At 40.8% G+C, this 21,709-nt stretch overlaps 1 protein-coding gene across 1 annotated transcript in view; it reads left to right on the plus strand.

The window, feature by feature from the left end:
* LOC103274643 (E3 ubiquitin-protein ligase HERC2) overlaps window positions 1-21,709 on the plus strand; it is a 223,538-nt gene that overhangs the window by 28,221 nt on the left and 173,608 nt on the right. Inside the window, exon 4 of the mRNA XM_008072077.2 lies at window positions 13,397-13,531. Within this exon, the coding sequence (XP_008070268.1) occupies window positions 13,397-13,531 (135 nt within the window). The remainder of the gene's footprint in view (window positions 1-13,396; window positions 13,532-21,709) is intronic.

The following is a 21,709-nucleotide window of genomic DNA, read 5'->3' on the forward strand; positions in this document are numbered from 1 at the left end:
TGGCCACTCCTGGCCACCGCAGCCTCGACCTGCTGGGCTCCAGCGATCCTTCCACCTCAGTCGTCCAAGTAACTGGAACTACAGGTGGACCCTACCACACCCGGCTAATTTTTTGATTTATTGTAGAGATGAGGTCTCGCCAAGTTGCCCAGGCTGGTCTCGAACCCACGTGCTCAGGCAATTTACTCACCTCAGCCTCCCAAGGCGCAGGATTACAGGCTGAGCCACCAAGCCCGGCTGTATATGTGTTTTTAATGGATGTAAATTGAATGTGTAGTTCTTTATCCTGAGTCTGTTCCCTTTGCACCATGTTTTTAAGTTGCATGCGTGGTCAGTTGGGCTGCCACATCTTCCTAGTCATGGACTGGCCTGCACAAATGCCTTCTGGATCTGGGCATGAGCTCTGCGGGGGCAGACCCTGGAGGAGGCTGGGTGACCTTCCCTGTAACTCAGTCTGATCTGGCTGTGGTCTGTCCTCTTGCAGCTGTGCCTGACGGTGTGTGCCTCATTTTTTTTTTTTGAGTCAGGTTCTCATTCTGTCACCCAGACTGGAGTGCAGTGGTAAGATCAAAGCTTACGGTGCCCTCGAACTCCTGGGTTCAAGTGATCCTCCTGCCTCAGCCTTCCAAGTAACTGGGTTTATAGGCACACACCACCACACCCAGCTAATTTTTTTTTTTTTGTGAAGAGACAGGAGTCTCGATATATTGCCCACACTGGTGTTAAACTCCTAGACTCCAGAGATCCTCCTGCTTTGGCCTCCCAAAGTGCTGGGATTACAGGCATGAGCCACTGTCCTTGGCTTAGCCCCAGATGTCTACTGATATCTGGCATTATTTAATTATTGAGCACATCACTGAGTGCCATTACCTGGCCCATTTTGTTCTAGGTACTTGGGATATATAAGTTAACAAAGCCAGATGTAACAGTGAAAAAAAATTCTACTTTGGAGTTTATACTCTAACTTTCTAATATTTGCCAGTTTCGTGAGTGTAAGGTAATATTTCACTGATTTTGTTTATATTTTTCTAAGTATGAGTTTGAGTATGTCTTCATAGCATTAACCCTTTGGGGTTCCACTCTAGTGATTTGCCTGGTTTTCTATTGGATGCTTGTTTTTCTGTCAGAATACAGGTTCCATGAACATATGTTTGTCTCTTGTTGGTTTTAAATATTATGACATAATATATACTTAGTCTCTTTTCCTAGTACCTGACACAGGGTTCCTGAAATCCTCATAATTTCCTGAGTGATGGGATGATAGAAGCATCTTTTGTCATAGTATTTTATTTTAATCCCCTTCCTAGCACAAGAGATTCTATAGTTCTTGGAATCTCTGGAGTAATGAGTGTCCTTGGTATGCTGAAGAGAGGACTAGAGTGCCTAGATGGCTTTAGGATGGGGGCTGCTCACCAGAATAGACCAAGGCATGATTAGAGGGTTGGAACTCCTAGGCCTCCAGGAAGGGGATTGGGGCTGGAGACGGAGCTAATCACCAGTGGTTAGTGATTAGCAATTTAATTAACCATGCCTGTATCATGAAGCCTCCTTAGTAACCCTAAATGAGGGGTTTGGGGAGCTTCCAGGTTGGTTAATGAGTGTATATGCCAGGAAGGTGGTGCACTCCAACTTCACGGGGACAGAAACTCCTGCACTTGGGACCTTTCCAAACCTCATACTGTGTACCTCCTCATCTGATTATTCATTTGTATCCTCTGTAATAGCCTTTATAATAAGCTGTAAGCCATTATAGCAAATTTGGAACCTGAAGAGGGGTTTGTGGGAGCCTCCCATTTGTAGCCAAGTCTGACCGAAGTGTAGGTAACCTGGGGACTTAACTGTAGGTGTACCTTGAAGATACTGTGAATTGGAGTCCAGACTGCTGCAACAAATGGATATCATAGTAAAGTGAGTCACAAAATTTTTTTTGTTTCCTAGTGCATATTAAAGTTATGTTTGCCTATACTGTGGTCTGTTAAGTATACAATAAAAAACAATGTACATATCTTAGTTAAAAAATACTTTATCGACTGGGCGTGGTGGCTCATGCCTATAATCTCAGCACTTTGGGAGGTGGAGGCGAGAGGATTGCCTGAGGCCAGGGGTTTGAGACCAGCCTCTGGTGAGACTTTGTCTCTACAATAATTCAAAAAATTAGCCAGATGTGGTGGCACACATCTGTAGTTGCAACTACTTGGAAGGCTGAGGTGGAAGGATTGCCTAAGCCCAGCAGGGCAAGGTTGTGGTGGCCATGAGTGTGCCACTGCACTCTAGCCTGGGTGAAGAGTGAGACTCCAACTTAAAAAAAAAAACTGTATTGCTAAATGCTAATGATCATCTAAGCCTTCTGCAAGTTGTATTCTTTTTGCTGGTAAAGGGTCTTGCCTCGGTGTGGATGGCTGCTGACTGATTAGGGTGGTGGTTGCAGAAGGTTGGAGTGGCCGTGGCAGTTTCTTAAAATAAGATGACAGTGAAGTTTACCATATCACTTGACTCTTCTTTTCTTTTTTTTTTTTTTGAGTTGGAGTCTCTCTCTGTTGCCCAGGCTAGAGAGCAGTGGCACACTCATGGCCATCCCAGTGTCGACCTGCTATGCTCCGGCAATCCTTCTACCTCAGCCTTCCAAGCAGCTGGAACTACAGGCGTATGCTACCTCATTCAGCTAATTTTTTTGATTTACTGTAGAGACGAGGTTTCACCAAGTTGCCCAGGCTGGTCTTGAACCCGTGGGCTCAGGCAATCCACTTGCTGCAGCCTCCAAAAGTGTTGGGATTACGGGCTGAGCCACCGAGTCAGGCCGGCTCTTTCTTTCATGAGAGACTTCTCTGCACCATGTGTTGCTGTTTAATAGCATTTTACTCATAGTAGAACTTTTTTGAAAACTGGAGTCAGCTTTCTCAAACTCTGCTGCTGCTTTACCAGAGAAGTTTATGCAGTATCCTAAATTTTTGTGGTCATTTCAACAATATTTACAGCATCTTCACCAAGAGTAGATTCCAACTCAAGAAACCACATTCTTTGCTTATCCATAAGAAACAATTCCCTATCTGTTCAAGTTTTCTCATGAAATTGCAGAGGTTAATTCACATCTTTAGGCTCCACTTCTAATTCTAGTTCTTTGGCTGCTTTCACCACATCTGCAGTGACTTCCCCCACTGAAGGCTTGAGCCCTTCAATGTCATCCTTGAGGGTTGGGACCAACTGTTTCCAGACTCTTGTTAATGTTATTTTGACGTCCTCCCGTGAATCATGAATGTTCTTAGTGGCATGTAGAATGATGACTTTCTACAAGGTTTTCAATTTACTCTGCCCAGATGCATCAGAGGAATCACTATGTATGGCAGTTATAGCTGTATGAAATGTATTTCTTTTTTTTTTTTTAATTTTAATTTTAAAGATGTGGGCTATAATTCAGGATTAGGTATACAAACGTTGATTATGCAGGCACCCTTGTTGATGAGGTGTGCCCCTCCCTCCCCTAGCAATTTCCTACAACTGCCAATCCTACCCCCTATCCCCTGGCAGTTTTCCACTACTACCAATCTATTTCTTATAGTATTATGATAGTATTATTCAAGGTCTGCTTATGAGTGAGAACATATAGTACTCTGATCTTTGTTTCTGTGATAGATCACTAAGTATGATCGACTCTAAATCTGTCCAAGTAGCTGTGAAGTCCATATGTTTGTCCTTCTTTATGGCTGTATAATATTCCATTGTGTATATGTACCACATTTTTTTAATCAAGTACAGCTTCGATGGGCAGCATGGTTGATTCCATGTTTTTGCTGTTGTGAATAGAGCTGCAACAAACATACCTGTACAGGTATCTTTTTGGTAGAATGACTTGAGTTCCTCCGGGTATATTCCCAATAGGGGAATTGCTGGGTTATATGGAAGGTCAATTTCTAGTTCTTTCAGAAATCGCTACCCTGTCTTCCAAAGAGGTTGCACTAGTTTGCATTCCTACCAGCAGTATAGAAGCATTCCTTTTTCTCCGCATCCTCACCAGCATCTGTTGTTTGTTTTATTAACTATGGCCATTCTTACTGGGTTTAGGTGGTATCTCAATGTAATTTTGATTTGCATTTCTCTGATGATAAGTGAGGCTGAGCACTTTTTCATGTGTCTGTTGGCTGCCTGTATATCTGCTTTTGGGAAGTCTCTATTTATGTCTTTTGCCCACTTTTTAATGGGGCTGTTTGTTTTATTCCTTCCGGCATGTTTGAGTTCCTTGTAGGTCCTAGATGTTAGACCTTTGTCAGATACACAGTTGGCAAATATTTTTTCCCATTCTGTGGGCTGTCTCCCTGCTCTCTTGATGGTTTCTTTTGCTTTGCAGAAGAAGCTCATCAGTTTGATGAGGTCCCACTTGTCTATCTTATTTCCTATGGTATGGGTTCTTAGGATTCTGACCAGGAATTGGTTGCCAGTGCCAATTTCCATAAGGGTGTCTACTGCGTTTTCTAAGATTCTTACAGTTTGAGGTTTTACGTTTAGGTCTTTGATCTATTTAGCATTAATTTTTGTGTATGGTGATAGATAGGGGTCCTGTTTCAATATTCTACATGTGATCAGCCAGTTTTCCCAGCACCATTTACTGAATAGGTCCTCTTCTCTCCAGTGGTTGTTGTTAGGGCTTTGTCAAAGATGAGTTGGTTGAGAAATTGAGACTTGGCTTTTGGAATTTCTATCCCGTTCCATTGGTCTATATGCCTATTGTACCAATACCAGGCTGTTTTGATTACTGTAGCCTTATAGTAAAGTTTGAAGTCTGGAAGTGTGATACCTCCTGCTTTGTTTCTTTTGCTAAGGATTGTTTTGGCTATCCGTGGTCGTTTATGTTTCCATATGAATTGCTGTATTGTCATTTCTAGGTCTGAGAAGAATGATGTTGGTAACTTAATGGGTATTGCGTTGAATCTGTAGATTGCCTTTGGTAGGATGGGCGTCTTAACAATGTTGATTCTTCCTATTCATGAGCATAGAATATTTTTCCATTTATTTGCATCTTATTGGATTTCTTTGAGTAGTGTTTTGTAGTTCTCATTGTAAAGGTCTGTCACTTCTCTGGTTAGGAAGATGCTGAAGTATTTCATTTTTTTTGTGTGTGTGGCTGTTGTGAACGGGATTGTGCTTTTTATTTGGGTCTCTGCCTGCTTGTTTTTGGTGTATAGGAATGCAAAAGCTTTTTGCACATTTATTTTGTACCCTGAGATTTTGCCAAAGTCCTTTATCAGTGCAAGCAGGTTTTTGACAGATTCTCTTGACTTTTCAAGGTATAGGATCATATCATCAGCAAAGAGGGATAACTTGACTTTCTCTTTTCCTATTTGGATACCCCTGATTTCCTTTTTTTGTCTAAATGCCCTAGCTGGGACTTCCAACACAATGTTGAGCAAGAGGGATGAGAGTGGACAGCCTTGTCTTTTTCCAGTTTTCAGGGGAAATGTTTCCAGTTTTTGTCCATTTATCAGTATGTTAGCTGTGGGTTTATTGTAGATGACACTTACTATTTTGAGGTATGCTCCTTCTATACCTAGGTGTTTGAGGGTTTTTATCAAGAAGATGCTGGATTTTATCAAATGCTTTTTCTGCATCTAATGAGATAATCATGTGGTTCTTGTTTTTACATCTGTTGATACATTTATGGTCCTGAGAATGTTGAGTCAGCCCTGTATCCTACTTGGTCATGGTGGATGATTTTGAGATGTGTTTTTGAATCTGATTTGCTAGAATCTTGTTGAAGATTTTTGCATCTATGTTCATAAGGGATACTGGCATGTAGTTCTCTTTTTTTGTTGGATCTTTACCCGGATTGGGTATCAGTGTGATGTTAGCTTTGAAGAACGATTTGGGGAGAATTCTGTCTTTCTCAATTGCCTGGAATACTTTCAGTTCTTCTGTACGTTTTGTAGAATTCTGCTGAAAAGCCATCGAGTCCAGGGCTTTTTTTTTGTAGGTAGTTTTCATATGACAGAGACAATTTCCTGGGTTGTTATTGGTCTATTTAGTGTCTCAGTGTCTTCTTGTTTCAACCTGGGGAGGTTGTATGATGTCAGAAAGTCCTCCATTTCATTTAGGTTATCAAGTTTGTTTCCATATAGGTTGTACATAGTAATCTCTGATCATCTTTTGTATTTCTTCAGGGTCAGTTGTGATTTGATCTTTTGTATTTCTGGTTGTGTTTATTTGTGCTTTTTCTCTCTTTTCCATGGTCATTGTGGCTAGGGGTTCATCAGTCTTGTTAATTCTTTGAAAAAACCAACTTTTTGTTTTGTAGATGTTGTCTGTGATGTTTTTGTCTTCTGTGTCCTGTATTTGGACTCTTATTTTGGTGATTTGGATTCTTCTGCTAAAGTTGGAGTTTTGGTGGTCTTCTCTTTCCAGCTCCCTTAGGTGATTTGTTAGGCTCTCAACTTGTGATCTTTCCGTTTTCTTGATGTGTGTTAGTTGAAATATAAATTCCCCTCTTAGAACTGTTTTCATTGCATCCCCGAGGTTTTGGTAAGATGTTTCTTCATTTTCATTTTTTTCCCAGGAATCCTTTAATTTCTGCTTTGATATTAGTGTTGACCCAATAGTTGTTCAGCATCATGCTGTTTAGTGTCTATGTCTTTGTGAGCTTTGGGGAAATGTTGTTGGTGTTGATATTTATTTTTTTTCCCTTGTGATCTGAGAATGTGCATGGCAGGAATTCAAACTTATGGAATTTGTTTATGCTTGATTTATGGCCAAGGGTGTGATCGATCTTGGAGGACATTCCATGTGGTGGTGGGTAGAATGTATATTCTGTGGTTGTTGGGTGGAATAATCTGTAGGTATCTGTTAGTCCATTTGGTCGAGTGTCAAGTTTAGGTTCTGGATCTCCTTGTTGATTTTTTGCCTTGATGTTCTATCTAGGGCTGTTAGTGGGTATTCAAGTCCCCTGCTATGATAGTGTTAGAGTCAATATTTTTTTTTAGTTTACTTAATAGTTGCTTTATAAATGCTGGTGCTGCTGTGTTGGGTGCATATATGGTTAGGATGGATATTTCTTATTGATGGATTAAACCTTTTATCATTATATAAGTATGTATAGTGTCTTTTTGTATCTTTTTAAATTTTTGATAGCTTAAAGGTGGTTTTGTCTGATATTAAGATTGCGACTCCTAGCTTCTTTTGTAATCCATTTGCCTAGAAACTTGTTTTCCATCCTTTAACTTTGAGTCTGTGTGCATCCTTTGTGGTGAAATGAGTGTCCTAGATGCAGCAAATAATTTGGTTGTGGTTTCTTATCCAGTGTGCTATTCTTTGTCTTTTCAGTGGTGTATTTAGTCCATTCACATTCAGGCTGATTATTGAAATGTGATTGTTTATCCCTGTCATGAGGTTCTTACAAAGTTTTTTCTGTTTGCTTGTTTTCTTTTGGCACTGGGGTTGATGTATGTGTGTGTTTTCAAGTTTCTTGTTGCACTGTATCGCTGTTGATTCTGTGTTCTGCTGTTTTCTTGGGAAGTGTGTGACCATTCTTTTTTTTTTCTTTCTTCTGTGCTTAATACCTTTTTAAGTGTCTCTTGTAGAGCTGGTCTGGAAGCTGCATAATCTTTTAGGGATTGGATGTCTGGGAAGGATTTTAATTCTCCATCACTGATAAAGCTGAGCTTGGCTGGGTAGGAAATTCTTGGTTGAAATTGTTTATCTTTGAGGACTTTGAATATTGGACACCAATCCCTTCTTGCTTGTAGTGTTTCTGCAGATAGGTCTGTTGCTGTTCTGATTGGTTTCCCTGGTAAATAGTCTGACCTTTCTCTCTTGCTGCCTTTAGGATTTTTTCTTTTGTGCTTACTTTGTGTAGGTGAATTTCTATGTGTCCAGAGGTTGGTCTTCTCATTTGATGTCTTGTGGGGGTTCTCTATATCTCTTGTGCTTGGCTGGTCACATCTCTGGTGAGATGGGGAAAATTTTCTTGGATTACCTCCTGGAATACTGCTCAAAGTTGTTCTCCATTTCCCTTTCTTCCTCTGGGATTCCAGTCATGCATAGGTTCGACCTCTTGTTCTTTATTTCTGAGTCTTCTTTCTGTGTTTTTTACAGATCGGGTTAATTCCATGTTCTGATTTTCAAGTTCTGAGATTCTCTCTTCAACTAGATTAATTCTGCTTTCCATGCTTGTCATCTTATTATTTATCTTTGGATGAAATTTTTTATTGCCAAAATCTCTGTTACAAGTTCCTTCAGTGTTGCATATTGTCTTTCTTGGATCTTATTCACTCTTTCCATCCATTTCCTAATTCCTGTAGTATTTTGGGGCCAGTCATTGGTGACTTCTATTGTTTGGGCTCCAAGGTCTGTTATTTCAGGAGTTTTCTCTTTGTTACATTTGAAATGGCCTGTGGTCTTCCTTTGGCTTTTCCTCATTTGTCACAAATCTCTTGTTTTTCTCTTTAGTTCTGTTATTCAGTGTCAGTGGGAGAGACTTTCCCTTCTGATGTTTGCTCAGCCCTCTCTTCTCCCCTGATCTGTACTCTGGATTTGTTCTATTTTGAAACAGGACTGTGGATGGGGAGCTTTGCTGTCTCTTGTAGTTTTTTTTTTTTTTTTTGAGTTGGAGTCTCACTCTGTCGCCCAGACTGGAGTGCAGTGGCCGCTCCCGGCCACCGCAACCTCGACCTGCTGGGCTCCGGCGATCCTTCTGCCTCAGCCTTCCAAGTAACTGGAATTACAGGCATGCACTACCACGTCCGACTGATTTTTTGATTTACTGTAGAGATGAGGTCTCGCTGCCCAGGCAGGTCTCGAACCTGTGAGCTCAGGCAATCCACTCATCTCAGCCTCCCAAAGGTGTGGGACTACAGGCTGAGCCACCAAGCCCAGCTCTTGTAGTTTTTGAAAGTCAAATAAGGTGGAGGTGCTGGGATTCAGAAACGACTTGCAAATTACAATGTTCACTGATTGTGGTATTCGTTCCCTAAGACCCAGTTCCTACCATCACTCTATATGATGATGCAAAGCAGAAACCGCCACAAAAAACAGTTGAACACACACACACACACACACACACACACACACACACACACACACACTTACGCAACACCCCAAAACAAACTGGAATTGCCACAAAGTGAAACAAAACAAGCAACAGCAACAAAAAATATTGAACACACACGCATACACACACCTCACAAAAAGTGAATGGAGAAGAAAAACAGAAAGACCAGAAAAAAAAAAGGAATTCAGATTGAACCCTCACATATATATTGACATGCACCTTAAACTATAAAAAATATAAATAAAAAAAACCCCCGAAGAGCAAAAGAGCAAAAATAAACCAACAACAGCAAAATGAAAGATGAAGACTCAATCATTCACATACACACAGAAACAGAAAACAACAAACAAAAGAAGAAACACAAAAAGAAACGAAAAAAAAGACAAAAAATTGAGGGGATGCAGATCAAACCCTCATGTACACCTTCATGCGCAAAGGAAAAATAATTAAAAAAGAGTTGAACTAACAAATGAACAGGCAAAAAATTTTGCAAAATTAAAAAAAAAATTTAAAGTTAAAACAAAAACTAAAACAAAAAACCTACCCTCTTGTGGCAGGCTCTGTAATTGTTTCTCTCATCTGCTCTCTCCTGCAGAACTTTCATGTCTTTTTGTCTCTCCCTAATGTCTGGAGCAGGGAAGGAGGAGGGGCAGAGGGGGTCGGTGGGGCTGCTGTCCTCCTTCCCACTCTTGTATGGTCAGGGAGATCTCCTCAGATGGGGAGGTGTGGGATTATCTCTTCCCCAGGTATGTTCTTGTGAGGGGGGCGGTTCGGGTGGGAGTGGAGGGGTGGGGGGTTGGGGATAGGGGAATAGGGGGCTGGGTGGTGGGTTGCTCCAGCCAGACCTTTCCTGGAATGGAGTTTTATTGTGATTGACGTCCAGGTTTCACCTGGGTTTGTCCCTCTTAGTTGTGGCCCAACTGTGTGGGTCTGACTTTCAGAGGATTGCTGGGGAGGAGGGGGTTTGGGTCAGTCCCAGACTCACCACTGATCTCTTTGGAGTTCTTCCTCATCCTTTTCTGGCCACTCTCTTTGTCCCGTGGCTGAATCAGGGTAGGGGGTGGGGCACCTATGACTCAGCACTCTTCAGGCCCCTCCAAAGTTTGTGCTTTCAGGGTATTCCCTCTGGGTCACGGTCAACCCCTGAGCAGTTGATCTGCCAGTCACAGAGATCAGGTCTGTTGCTCTGTGTTGAGTGAGTTGGGGCACTTTCCTGCCCTGCCTTCAAAATGGTGTTGGGGTGCCTCTCTTGTCCGTTGCAGTGGGACTGTGTCTCTGGACTCCCTCTGCAGCCCCTGCTGCCAATGCCTGGCCAGGCACTGAAGTGGTGAGGCAAAGCCTGGAGCTGGCAGTCTCTCCCACTGCAGGGTGAGGCAGAGCCTGGGGCGGTAGTCTCTCCCTGCTGCTTCTTCACAGGAAAACTTTTGTCTGTTAAAAAAAAAATGGCACTCTGCTTCTGCGACCTGGGAAGAGTCAGGGACCAAGCAGAGAAGCTGTAGCACCAACTGTTGCACCAGGACCCTGACCACTTGCTCACGAGCCCCCACTTAGTCAGTCTCTCCCAACGTTTTCTTCCCATGATGGGTTTTGTTTATTTAACTAAAAATGGTGCTTGGCTTCTGCTTCCTGGGAATCGCTAGAGTCCAAACCAGGCAGCTGTAGCACCACCCACTGCACCAGGAGAGCCCCGCCTGCTAGCTCCCTAGCCCTCACTCAGTCAGCCACTCATATGCCCACTCACTCACCAGCATGTACACAAAATTTCCCATATACTCTCTCACACTGGGACTTGCATAGTCCGACTGGTTTGGCCGCCATCTTCCCAACTTCTCAAGAGGTATTTCTTAAATAATAAGACTTGAAAGTTGAAATCACTACTTGATCCTTGGGCTGCATAATGGATGTTTTGCTGTCAGGCGTGAAAACAACTTTAATCTCCTTGTGCATTTCTATCAGAGCTCTTGGGTGACTGACCAGGTAGGTACATTACTAATGAGCAGTAGTGTTTTGAAAGGAATATTTTTTTCTGTGCAGTAGGTCTCAAGAGTGGGCTTAAAATATTCAGTAAGCCATGCTGTAAATAGATGTGCTTGTCCCATACTTTGTTCTTCCATTTCTAGAGCAAGACAACATAGCATCATTCTTAAGCTCCCTAGAATTTTCAAAATGGTAAATGAGCATTGACTTCAACTTGATGTCAACAGTTGCAGTAACCCCTAACAAGAGAGTCAACCTGTCCTTTGAAGCTTTCAAGCCAGGCATTGACTTCTCCTCACTAGCTGTGAAAGTCCTGAATGGCATCTTCTTCCAGTAGAAGGCTGTTGTCTGCCTTGAATATCTGTTGTTTGGTGTAGCCACCTTCATCAGTGATCTTAGCTAGATCTTTTGCATCACTTGCTGCAGCTTCTACCAGCAGCATTAGCTGCTTCACCTGCACTTTTATGTTATGGAGGTGGCTTCTTTCCTTCAGCCTCGTGAACCAATCTCTGTTAGCTTCTAGCTTTTCGTCTGCAGCTTCCATACCTCTCTCAGCCTTCATAGAATTGAAGAGTGCTTGCTCTGGATTAGGTTTTGACTTTGTTGTGGCTGTTTGATCTATCCAGAGTACTCAGACTTTCTCCATATCAGCAGTAAGTCTCTTTCATTTTCTTATCATTCATTTACTAACTGGAATAGCTCCTTTAATTTCCTTTTGAAACTTTTTTTTTTGTATTCACAACTTGACTAACTTGGCTCAAGAGGCCTAGTTTTCAGCCTGTTTGGCATTTTTTCTTTTTCCTGAAGTTGGGGGTCTTTGTTGCCCAGGCTGGAGTTCAGTGGCGTGATCTCAGCTCACTGCAGCCTCAAACTACTAGGCTCAGGTCATCAGATCATACCTTAGCCTCCCTAGTAGTTGGGACTACAGGTGTGTGCTAACACATCTGGCTAATTTTTTTATTTCTGTAATGATGAGGTCTCACTATGTTTCCTACGCTGGTCTTGAACTCCTGGGCTCAAGTGATCCTTCTGCATCGGCCTCACAAAGTTGTGAGCCACTGCACTGGCCCCTGTATTGGCTTTTGACATGCCTTCCTCACTAAGTTTAATCATTTCTAGGTTTTGACTTAAACTGAGAGATGTGTGACTCTTTCTTTCACTTGAACATTTCGAGGCCACTTTGGGATTATTAATTGTCTTAATCTCAATATGGTGTCTCAGGGAATAGGGAGGCTGGAGGAGAGGGAGATGGCTGGTTGGTGAATCAGTCAGAACACACACAACATTTATTGGTTAAGTTCACTGTCTTCTACAGGTGTGGTCTGTGGTGCCCCAAAGCAATTATAATAGTGACATCAAAGATCACTGATCACAGGTTACCGTACAGATATAATAATAGCAAAAATGTTTGAAAATTGTGAGAATTATCAAAATGGGACATGGACACAAAGCAAGCACCTCCTGTTAGATAAATGGCATTAGTAGACTTGCTTGATGCAAGGTTGCCACAGGCCTTCGATTTGTAAAAAATGCAGTTTGCGAAATGCAGTAAGTTGATGTCATAGAGAATTGCTAGGTGTGAAAATCCATACCTTTGGTGTCACAAGTGTTGTGAATACAGGAACAGCTTTTTAAAGAAATTGTTGGATACTCCTTATTGTTTGTAATCTGAATAGGATATGATCTCTTTCACATATTTAGACATGTACATTTCTAATTATGTCATTTAGACAATCACTTAGCAAAAGCCTTCTATGATAGGGTGTGTTTATCCTTCAAGGTCAGGGTTAGCACTCTCTCCTCTTCACTGGCTGTGTAAGGAGTTTTATGACAGTTGTTCTTGACTGGACCTGTAAATCGCCAGTGGCCTAGTCATTTTTTTACCTTTTCCTTTGTGTCCCAGTGCTTCTAAATTTCACTATCACTGGTGTGACCCTGGATCCCAGTTGGCAGTGGAGTAGGGCAGTGTATAGCGTTAAACAGTGACTTTTGAATGACACTCCTGCTTCAAGCCTTCCCCTCTCCCATGGACACACAAGCAATTGGGATTCACAGCTAAAAGCAACTAGTGTGAAACTTAAGTTGGAAACTCTCAAAGACTAAGTTTCTCAGTTGTTAAATCTAATAGAAAATTGATGGAATATAATTTGGGAAGACACATGCTTTAAGAAATTTGAGTGATATATTGGTTTCCTTATTAAAAGGACTGTTCATTAATAAATAAAACTGAATCTGTTACAATTATTTTGTATGTATTATGCTTTTAAAATCATCAAACATTCAGTTAATGATGAATGTGTACCTTGCCATTTCATTTGCAAAGAAACTGACAAGTGGCTGTTGCATCTTGAAAAGCAATTACAGATTAAAAATTTTTAAATTCTCCAGATGATGGTGTGGAACAAAGTGGAACAAAGAAAGAAGATCTGAATGACAAAGAGAAAAAGGATGAAGAAGAAACTCCCTTACCTGTGTACAGGGCCAAATCAATTCTGGAGAGCTGGGTGTGGGGCAAGCAGCCAGGTAATCTTTTGTCTTTAGTGTTCTGGAGCGTGAACTAACACTTCTTTCCTAAATACCTTATATAGGCTATTTTTTGGTCGTGGAATTTTATTTTAATTTAATTTAATTGTATTTTATTTTTAATTTTTTTTGATTTGGAGTCTCACTCTGTTGCCCATACTGGAGTGCAGTGGCACGTTCCTGGCCACTGCAGCCTTGACCTGCTGGGCTCCAGTGATCCTTCCGCCTCAGCCTTCCAAGTAGCTGGAACTACAGGTGTGTGCTACCATGCCCGGCTAATTTTTTGATTTATTGTAGAGATGAGGTCTCGCCAAGTTGCCCAGGCGGGTCTCGAACCCACGGGCTCAGGCAATCCGCTCACCTTGGCCTCCCAAGGTGTGGGATTATAGGCTGAGCCACTGAGCCCGGCTGTATTTTGTTTTTTTGAGTTGGAGTCCACTCCGTCCCCCAGGTTGGAGTGAAGTAGCACACTCATGGCTACCCCAGCGTCTACCTGCTGGGCTCAGGCGATCCTTCCACCTCAGCCTTTCAAGTAGCTGGAACTACAGGTGTGCACTACCACACCTGGCTAGTTTTTTGATCTATTGTGGAGATGAGGTCTCACCAAGTTACCCAGGCTGTTCTTGAACCTGTGGGTTCAGGCAATGCCCTCACCTCCCAAAATGCTGGGATTGCAGGCTTGAGCCCCTGCTCCCAGCCTGGTCATGGAATTTTTAAAAATTTACTTTAAAATTTTTTATATTGTGATAAAATACTATATTATGAAACTTACCAGTTTAACCACTTTTAAGTGTACAGTTCCATGGCAGGAAATTTATTCAGATTTTTGCCCAACCGTCACCACCATCTGTGTCTGGAACTTTTCATTTTCTCCAACTGAAACTCTATACCCATTAAACACTAACTCCCTTCCCCCAACTGCGGCAACTGCCATTCTACTTTTATCTCTATAAATTTATCTCAAGGTATCTCATGAGGGGAATCATCTTTTGTGACAGGCTTACTTATGTCTTCAGATTCATGATGTGTCAGAATTTCCTTTCTTTTAAAGGCTAAATGATAGTCCATTGTGCATATTTGTATATCCACCACCTTTTGTTTATCCATTTTTCAATGGCATTTGGGTTGCTTCCACATTTTGGCTATTGTAAATAATTCTGCCATGGATATTAGTTTACAAGTGTCTGTTTTGAGTCCCTGCCTTTAATTCTTTGGAGACAATGGAGAAGTGGAATTGGTGGATATCGTGGTTATTCTATGTTTAGCTTCAAATTTTAAAAAATTACTTCTTTTAGAGACGGAATCTCACTCTGTTGCCCGGGCTGGATTGCAGTGGTGCAATCGTAACTTACTGCAGCCTCAGACTCCTGGTCTCAAGCAATCCTCCCCCTTAGCCTCTTGATTGGCTTGGATGGACTACAGGTGTGCACCGTCACACCTGGCTATTTAAAAAAAATTTTTATCAAGACAGGGTCTCAGTATATTGCCTAGGATGTTCTCAAACTCCTAACCTCATGTAATTCTCTTGCCTTGGCCTCCAAGTCGCTGGGATTACAGGTGTAAGCCTCTGCATCTGGCTCTATGTTTAACTTTTTGAAGAACTGTTGTAGTATTTTCCACAGTAGCATCACTGTTTTACATCTCTCCGGCAATGCACAAAGATTCCTCACCAATACTTCTTTATTTCCCTTTTTCTTTTTGGTGATAGCCATCCTAATGGGTATGAGTCAGTATAGCATCTCATGTTTTGATTTGCGTTTTCCTAATGATTAGTGATGTTTAACATCTTTGTATGTGCTTATGAGCCATTTGTATATGTTATCTGGAAAAATGTCTGTTCAAGTCCTTTGCCTATTTTTGAGTTGGGTTGTTTGGGGTTTTTTAAAAAAACTTTTTGAATTGTAGTCATACATGGACTTTTATAATCACTTATTCCTTTTATCTAAGCAAGCAAAACTCATATTTTTATTCTTTGCTTATTTTATTTTGTGCAAGTTAGTATTTTTAATATAATGAATATTTTCCTGCAAAAATTTATATAGTATAATGCAGAAATTCCACCTGTCTACCCCAATTGCAGTTTTCTCCTGAGAGTTAACTGCTGTGATCACTTTGGTGTGTACATTCAGACATTTTTTTGATGTGTGGACATATATATAAATGTGTATATATAGGAATAATTTATGAGACTGGGTATGGTGGCTCATTCCTGTAATCCCAGTATTTTGGGAGGCCGAGATGGAAAGATCGCTTGAGGCCATGAGTTTGAGACCAGCCTGGACCAGATAGCAAAACCCTGTCTCTACAAAAAAATTAAAAAAATTAGCCGGGCATGATGGTGTGCACCTGTAGTGCACTACTTGAAAGGATGAGGTGGGAGGATTTCTTGAGCACAGGAATCTTAATTTTGCAGTGAACTGTGATTGCACTACTGCACACCAGCCTGGGTGACAGAGCAAAAGCCTATCTCTAAAGAAAAAAAAAATTGTATCAAAGGTTAATAATAGTGCCTGCCTCATAGGTTGTTGTGGGATCAGTGGAGAAGGTCAGGCAGAGTGCTTATGCTGCTATCTTGCATGTAGGAAGTGACAGCAGCAAGTGTTATGTTTTTCAGAAATTTACGGGAACGGGTCTTGTATTTTCCCTCTTTTATTTTGATCAGCCTTACTAGAAAGTTATCAATTTGATTGACTTTTTTCAGAGAACCGGTTGTTGATTTCATTGATTTAAAAAATTTTTTTTTAATTTTTAAAAATGTTCTTTTTCATGGATTTCTGCTTTTATCTTTATTGTTTTTTTTTTTTTCTGCTTGCTTTGGGTCCCGTCTGCTCTTCTGTCTCTTCTAGTTCCTTAAGGTAGAAGCTTAGGTCATTTATTTTTTTGGATGTGTTTATTTTTTTCTAATTATATGTGTTCAGAGCTATACATTTCTCTCCGAGCATTATTTAACTGCATCTCACAAATTTTGAAATGTTTATTCATTTTTATCTTCATTCAGTTGAAGATACTTTTTAATTTTCCTTGTAATTTCTTCTTTGACCTATTTATTATTTGAATGTGTTACTTCATTTCTATATACTTGGGGATTTTCAAATGCCTCCTATTAAAAATTTCTAATTTAATTTAGTTATAGTCAGCATATTCTGTGATTTTAGTATTTTAAACTCTTGAGACTTGTCTAATGTCTCAGGATATAATCTATTCTATTGAGTGTTTCAATGTGCACTTGAAAAAATGTGTATTTTGTTGCTCTATAAAGCATAATGAGATCAAATTAGTTGATAATGTTGAGGTATTCTTGACTTGAAATGATTTTCTGCCTACTTGTTCCATTCACTATTAAGACAGGAGTTGAGATAACATACCACATTGGATTATGATGTTAGACTGACGTGAATCTTAGAGATCTTACCCAGTCCCTAGTCACTTAGTAATTTTAAGGATAGAAGTAATATCCTTACTTGTATGCATAGGCAAAGCCAGGACACATGTGGGACTGTCTGTGTGGCTTCCCAGGTTTGTCCTTTTTGAGTTGGACACCTCTCTCTAGCCCAGCTAGAGATGGGCCTCTCAGTGAGGTGTGTAGTCATCTTGCACAGCAAGGAGCATTTAGGATGTCCAGTGTTTCCATTTTATAGCCAGATTGTTTTAGACCTTATGGAACCTTTCCAGGGAGCTGTATTCCATAAATGGATTTTAGGGATGTTTACCAAAAGCAATCCTAAGCAAGCTACATGTTGTTAAAAATTTTTATAGATAGCGATTGCACTCCAAGCAAATACTAGTAGGCTATTTACAAAGAATCCTGCCTCCACACTCCAGGGAGATCAGACCTAGCCACCTTTCTTTCCCTAGAGTATGACAGGGGTGTGTGAAGAGCAGTCAGCTGTGGAGCTCCTCTTCCTAGGATTATGGACAGCTCTTGTGTTAATTGTGGGTTTTTTCTTTCAGTTCTGCAGTTTTTTGCTTTGTGTATTTTAAGACTCTATTATCAGATGCATGCACTTTTAGTATTTTTATGTCATTTGATGAGTTTGACCACCCCCCCAACTCTGATATCCTCTGTTCTGATGTCAGCTCTGTCTGACTACTCTCCCTTTCTTTTGAGTTAGTATTTGCATGCTGTGTCTACTTTGTTTTTCTTTTTTCTTTTTTTTTTTTTGTTTGAGTTGGAGTCTCGCTCTGTCGCCCATACTGGAGTGCAGTGGCATGCTCCTGGCCACCGCAGCCTCAACCTGCTGGGCTCCGGCGATCCCTCCACCAATCTTTCAAGTAGCTGGAACAACAGGCGTGCGCTACCACGCCCAGCTAATTTTTGATTTATTATAGAGATGAGGTCTCACCAAGTTGCCCCGGTGGGTCTTGAACCCGCAAGCTCAGGCAGTCTACTCACTTCGGCCTCCCAAAGTGCTGGTATTACAGGCTGAGTCACTGAGCCCGGCCAGTGGAGCCCAGCCAGTTTGGCTTTTTTTCTACTTTTTTACTTTCAACTTGTGTCCATATGTAAAGTGGATTTCTTGTAGGTATTATATAATTGGGTCTTGAATAAAGGTTCAGTCTGACAACCTCTATTTTATGGTTTAAATCTTCCATCTCAGGATGTGTATTTAACTTGTCCATCTTTAACGATTCCATACCACTTGAGCCAAAGTGAAATGTCTCAACCCAGCTTCCTGCTGTAATCCGGCCTGTTCTTGGTCATTTATGCTGAAAAAGTGAAGCATATTATAAACCTCAAAGTACACTGTTTTGTTTTTGTTTTAAACAATTACATTTTCTCCCCTCAAAATTAAAAAGAGAAAAACAGCCGGGCACGATGGCTCATACCTGTAATCACAGCACTTAGGGAGGCAGATATGAGAGGATTGCCTGAGCCAAGGATTCGAGACCAGTGTGGGCAACTTGGCGAGATCTCGTCTCTGCAATAAAGAAAAATTTGGCCGGGTGTGTTGCCGAATACCTGTAGTTCCAGTTGCTTGGAAGACTGAAGTGGAAGGATCACCTTAGCCCAGCAGGTCGAGGCTATGGTGGCCATGCGCTTGCCACTGCACTCCAGCCTGGGCGACAGAGTGAGACTCCAATTCAAAAACAAACACACAAAAAACAAGTCTTTTATGTTTACCTGCACATTTACCCCTTTGGACACTCAGGTTTTGGTTATATTCAGGTCTCTGTCTGGTATTATTTTGCTTCTGTTTGAGGATCTGTCTTGACCATTGTCTCGTCTGCTGGGAGAGAAGCTTCTCAGCCTTTTTAGGTTTCAATTCTGGCTCTGTCTCTAACTCCATGCAGATCACTTACCTGTCAACCTTGGGCCCCTCATTTGTAAAATGGAGTAATTAGTAAAAGTGCTCATCTAGAGTGTTGTTGTGAAGATGAAACGACACAATACATGTGAAGCTCCTGATTCAGTACCTGGTACATAGTGAATGTTTGATAAACAGATGTGATTGCTCTGATTTTTTTTTTTCTTGAGTCAGTCTCACTCTGTTGCCCAGGCTGGAGTGCAGTGGCACACTCACGGCCACTGCAGCCTCTATCTGCTGGACTCAGGTGATCCATCCGTCTCAGCCTTCCAAGTAGGTGGAACTAAAGGCATGTGCCACCACGCCCAGATAATTTTTTGATTTATTGTAGAGATGAGGTCTCACCTAGTTGCCCAGGCTGGTCTCGAACCCCTGGGCTCAGGCAGTTCTGTTGCCTCTGCCTCCCAAAGGGCTGGGATTACACTGCGCCTGGTGCTTGCTCTGGTTTCAGACATTGGACTGTTTGCTTTCCCCTTGTTCACCCTCCCCTCAGCATTGAGTCACTCCAAGTTAAGGGTGTGTATATAACCTTCAATTGTACCTCACTACCCAGATTAAAACCTGGCTCATTGACACAGCCTTAGTGAAAAGGCTTCCTTTGGAAGCTCTATTTACTCATAGGCACAGAGCTTTCTCAGAGCCGACTATTTACCTGGCAGTAAAGCTTCACTGATTTACTTTTTCAACATTTTATTATGAAAAAATTAAAACATGCCCAGAAAAGTTGAAAGAATTTTGCAGCCAGCACCCACACACTCGTTATCTAGACTATCCCGCTGTCTTATTCCATGTGCTCGATCACAGCTCTCTCCACTTCTCCCTCCCTCTGTTCATCCATCAGTTCTTCACATCTTTTGCTGCATTTCCAAGAGACCTCCAGAAACTTTCCCCTAACACTGCAGCATATAGGTCCCAAACAGGAGTTTAGAGTGCACTCTTCATCAGGGGGTGCTTTTGGAGGTTTTGGCAGATAGATCACAGCTTTTCTTTTTGTCCAACCAAAAGAGCTTCATTTTTAAAGATTCTCTCTGCTATGTAAAGTAGGTCTAAGAAGACCTTTTCTGATATCACTGTTAGCATAGGTTTTAGCGCAGGTTTTTGTAAATACTGTATATCAGGGTGAAGAAGTTCCCATGTCCTGTTTCCTGAGCGCTTTTATCATGAATGAGTATTGAATTTCGACAAATGCTTTTCTAAATCGATTGTTCATTATGCAGTTTTTGTTCTTTAGCCTGTTAATTTGGTAAGTAACACTGATTTTTGGCTGATGAATTAGCTTTGTATCCCTGGAATAAACACTTTCTTGGTGATGTTGTATAATTCTTTTTATGTATTGCTCAAATCTATTTACTAATGTTTTACTGAGATTTTTTTGTTCTTTATGAGGGATATTCTGTAGTTTGTACTGTCTTGACCTGGTTTCAATATCATGCTAATATTGGCTTCTTAAAATAGATTGGGATGTACTTCCTCTTCTGTTTTCTAGAAGTGGTTGTTTAGAGTCTGTGTTCTTTTTTAATTTTTGGTAGAATTTTGCAGTGAAGCCATTTGAGTATGGTAATTTCTTTTTGGAATTCTTAAAATTATTAATCAAATTTTCTTAATAGTTGTAGGACTATTCAAATGATCTGTTTTATATTTGGTAAGTTGTGATAGTTTGCCCATTTAGCCTAAGTTGTCAAATTTATATGTGTGGAGTTGTTCCCAGTAATTCCCAATTATCTTTTTGATGTCTTTAGAGCCTGCTTCATTCCTGATATTGGTAATTTATGTCTGTTCTCTTTTCTTCTGTTAGTGTTCCTTAGTGATGTGTTAAATGATTGATCTTTTCAAAGAAACCAGCTGTTGATTTCACTTTTTTTTAAGTTGGAGTCACATTCTGTTGCCTAGGCTGAAGTGCAGTGACATGCTCATGGCCACCCCAGCTGCTGGGCTCTGGAGTTCCTTCCGACTCTACCTTCTAAGTAGCCAGAACTATAGGTGTGCGCTACCACGCCTGGCTAATTTTTTGATTTATTGTTGAGATGAGTTCTGTCAAGTTGCCCAGGCTGTTCTCTAGCCCGTGGGCTAGGGCAATTCCCTTACCTTGGCCTTCCAAAGTGCTGGGATTACAGGCTTGATACTTTTTTTTTTTCACTGCTTTTCCATTTTTGGTTTCATTGTTTGTGCTGTTACCTTAATTGTTTCTTCCCTTCTGCTTACTTTTGGACTTTTTTTTTTAAGGTTGTTGTGGTAGGAGCTTATATTGTCAATTTGAAAGTTTCTACTTTTCTAATGTACCCATTTAGTGCAGTAAATTTCTTTCATTACTGTGTTAGATTTTTCTGACACATTTTGATACGTTTTATTTGCATTGTCATTCAGTTTGTTATGTTTTTAAATTTCCCCTGAGATATCCTCTTTGATTTAGGTGTATGCTGTTTAGTTTCTAAGAGTTTGTAGATTTTTCTGTAATTGTCCTGCTGTTGATTCTTATTTATTTCCATTGCTTTGGAGTGCACATTCTGTATGATTTCAGTTCTTTAAAATTTGTTAAGGTTTATATTATACCTCAGGATATGTTCTAATTTAGTATTTGTTGTGTGAATACTTGGAGAGATTATGTATTCTGCTGTTGTTGGTTGGAGTATTCTATAAATTTTGATTAGAAAGTATGAATGTTTTTTCCTTCTTTCTGTTCTATTAATTTTATTTTTTTATTTTATTTTTGTTTGGGGAATGCATGTTTTGGATTGCTATGTCTTAATGGTGGGCTGGCCATTTTCTTATTTTATAATGCTGTTCTCTGTTCCTGGTAATTATCTTTTTTTTTTTTTTTTTTTTTTTTTAGCTGTGGTCTCACTGTATTACCTGGCTGGAGTGCAGTGGAATG

This window comes from Carlito syrichta, unplaced genomic scaffold, assembly GCF_000164805.1.
Source record: "Carlito syrichta isolate Samal-C Ts95f unplaced genomic scaffold, Tarsius_syrichta-2.0.1 Scaffold314839, whole genome shotgun sequence".
NCBI classification, from domain to species: Eukaryota; Metazoa; Chordata; class Mammalia; order Primates; family Tarsiidae; genus Carlito; species Carlito syrichta.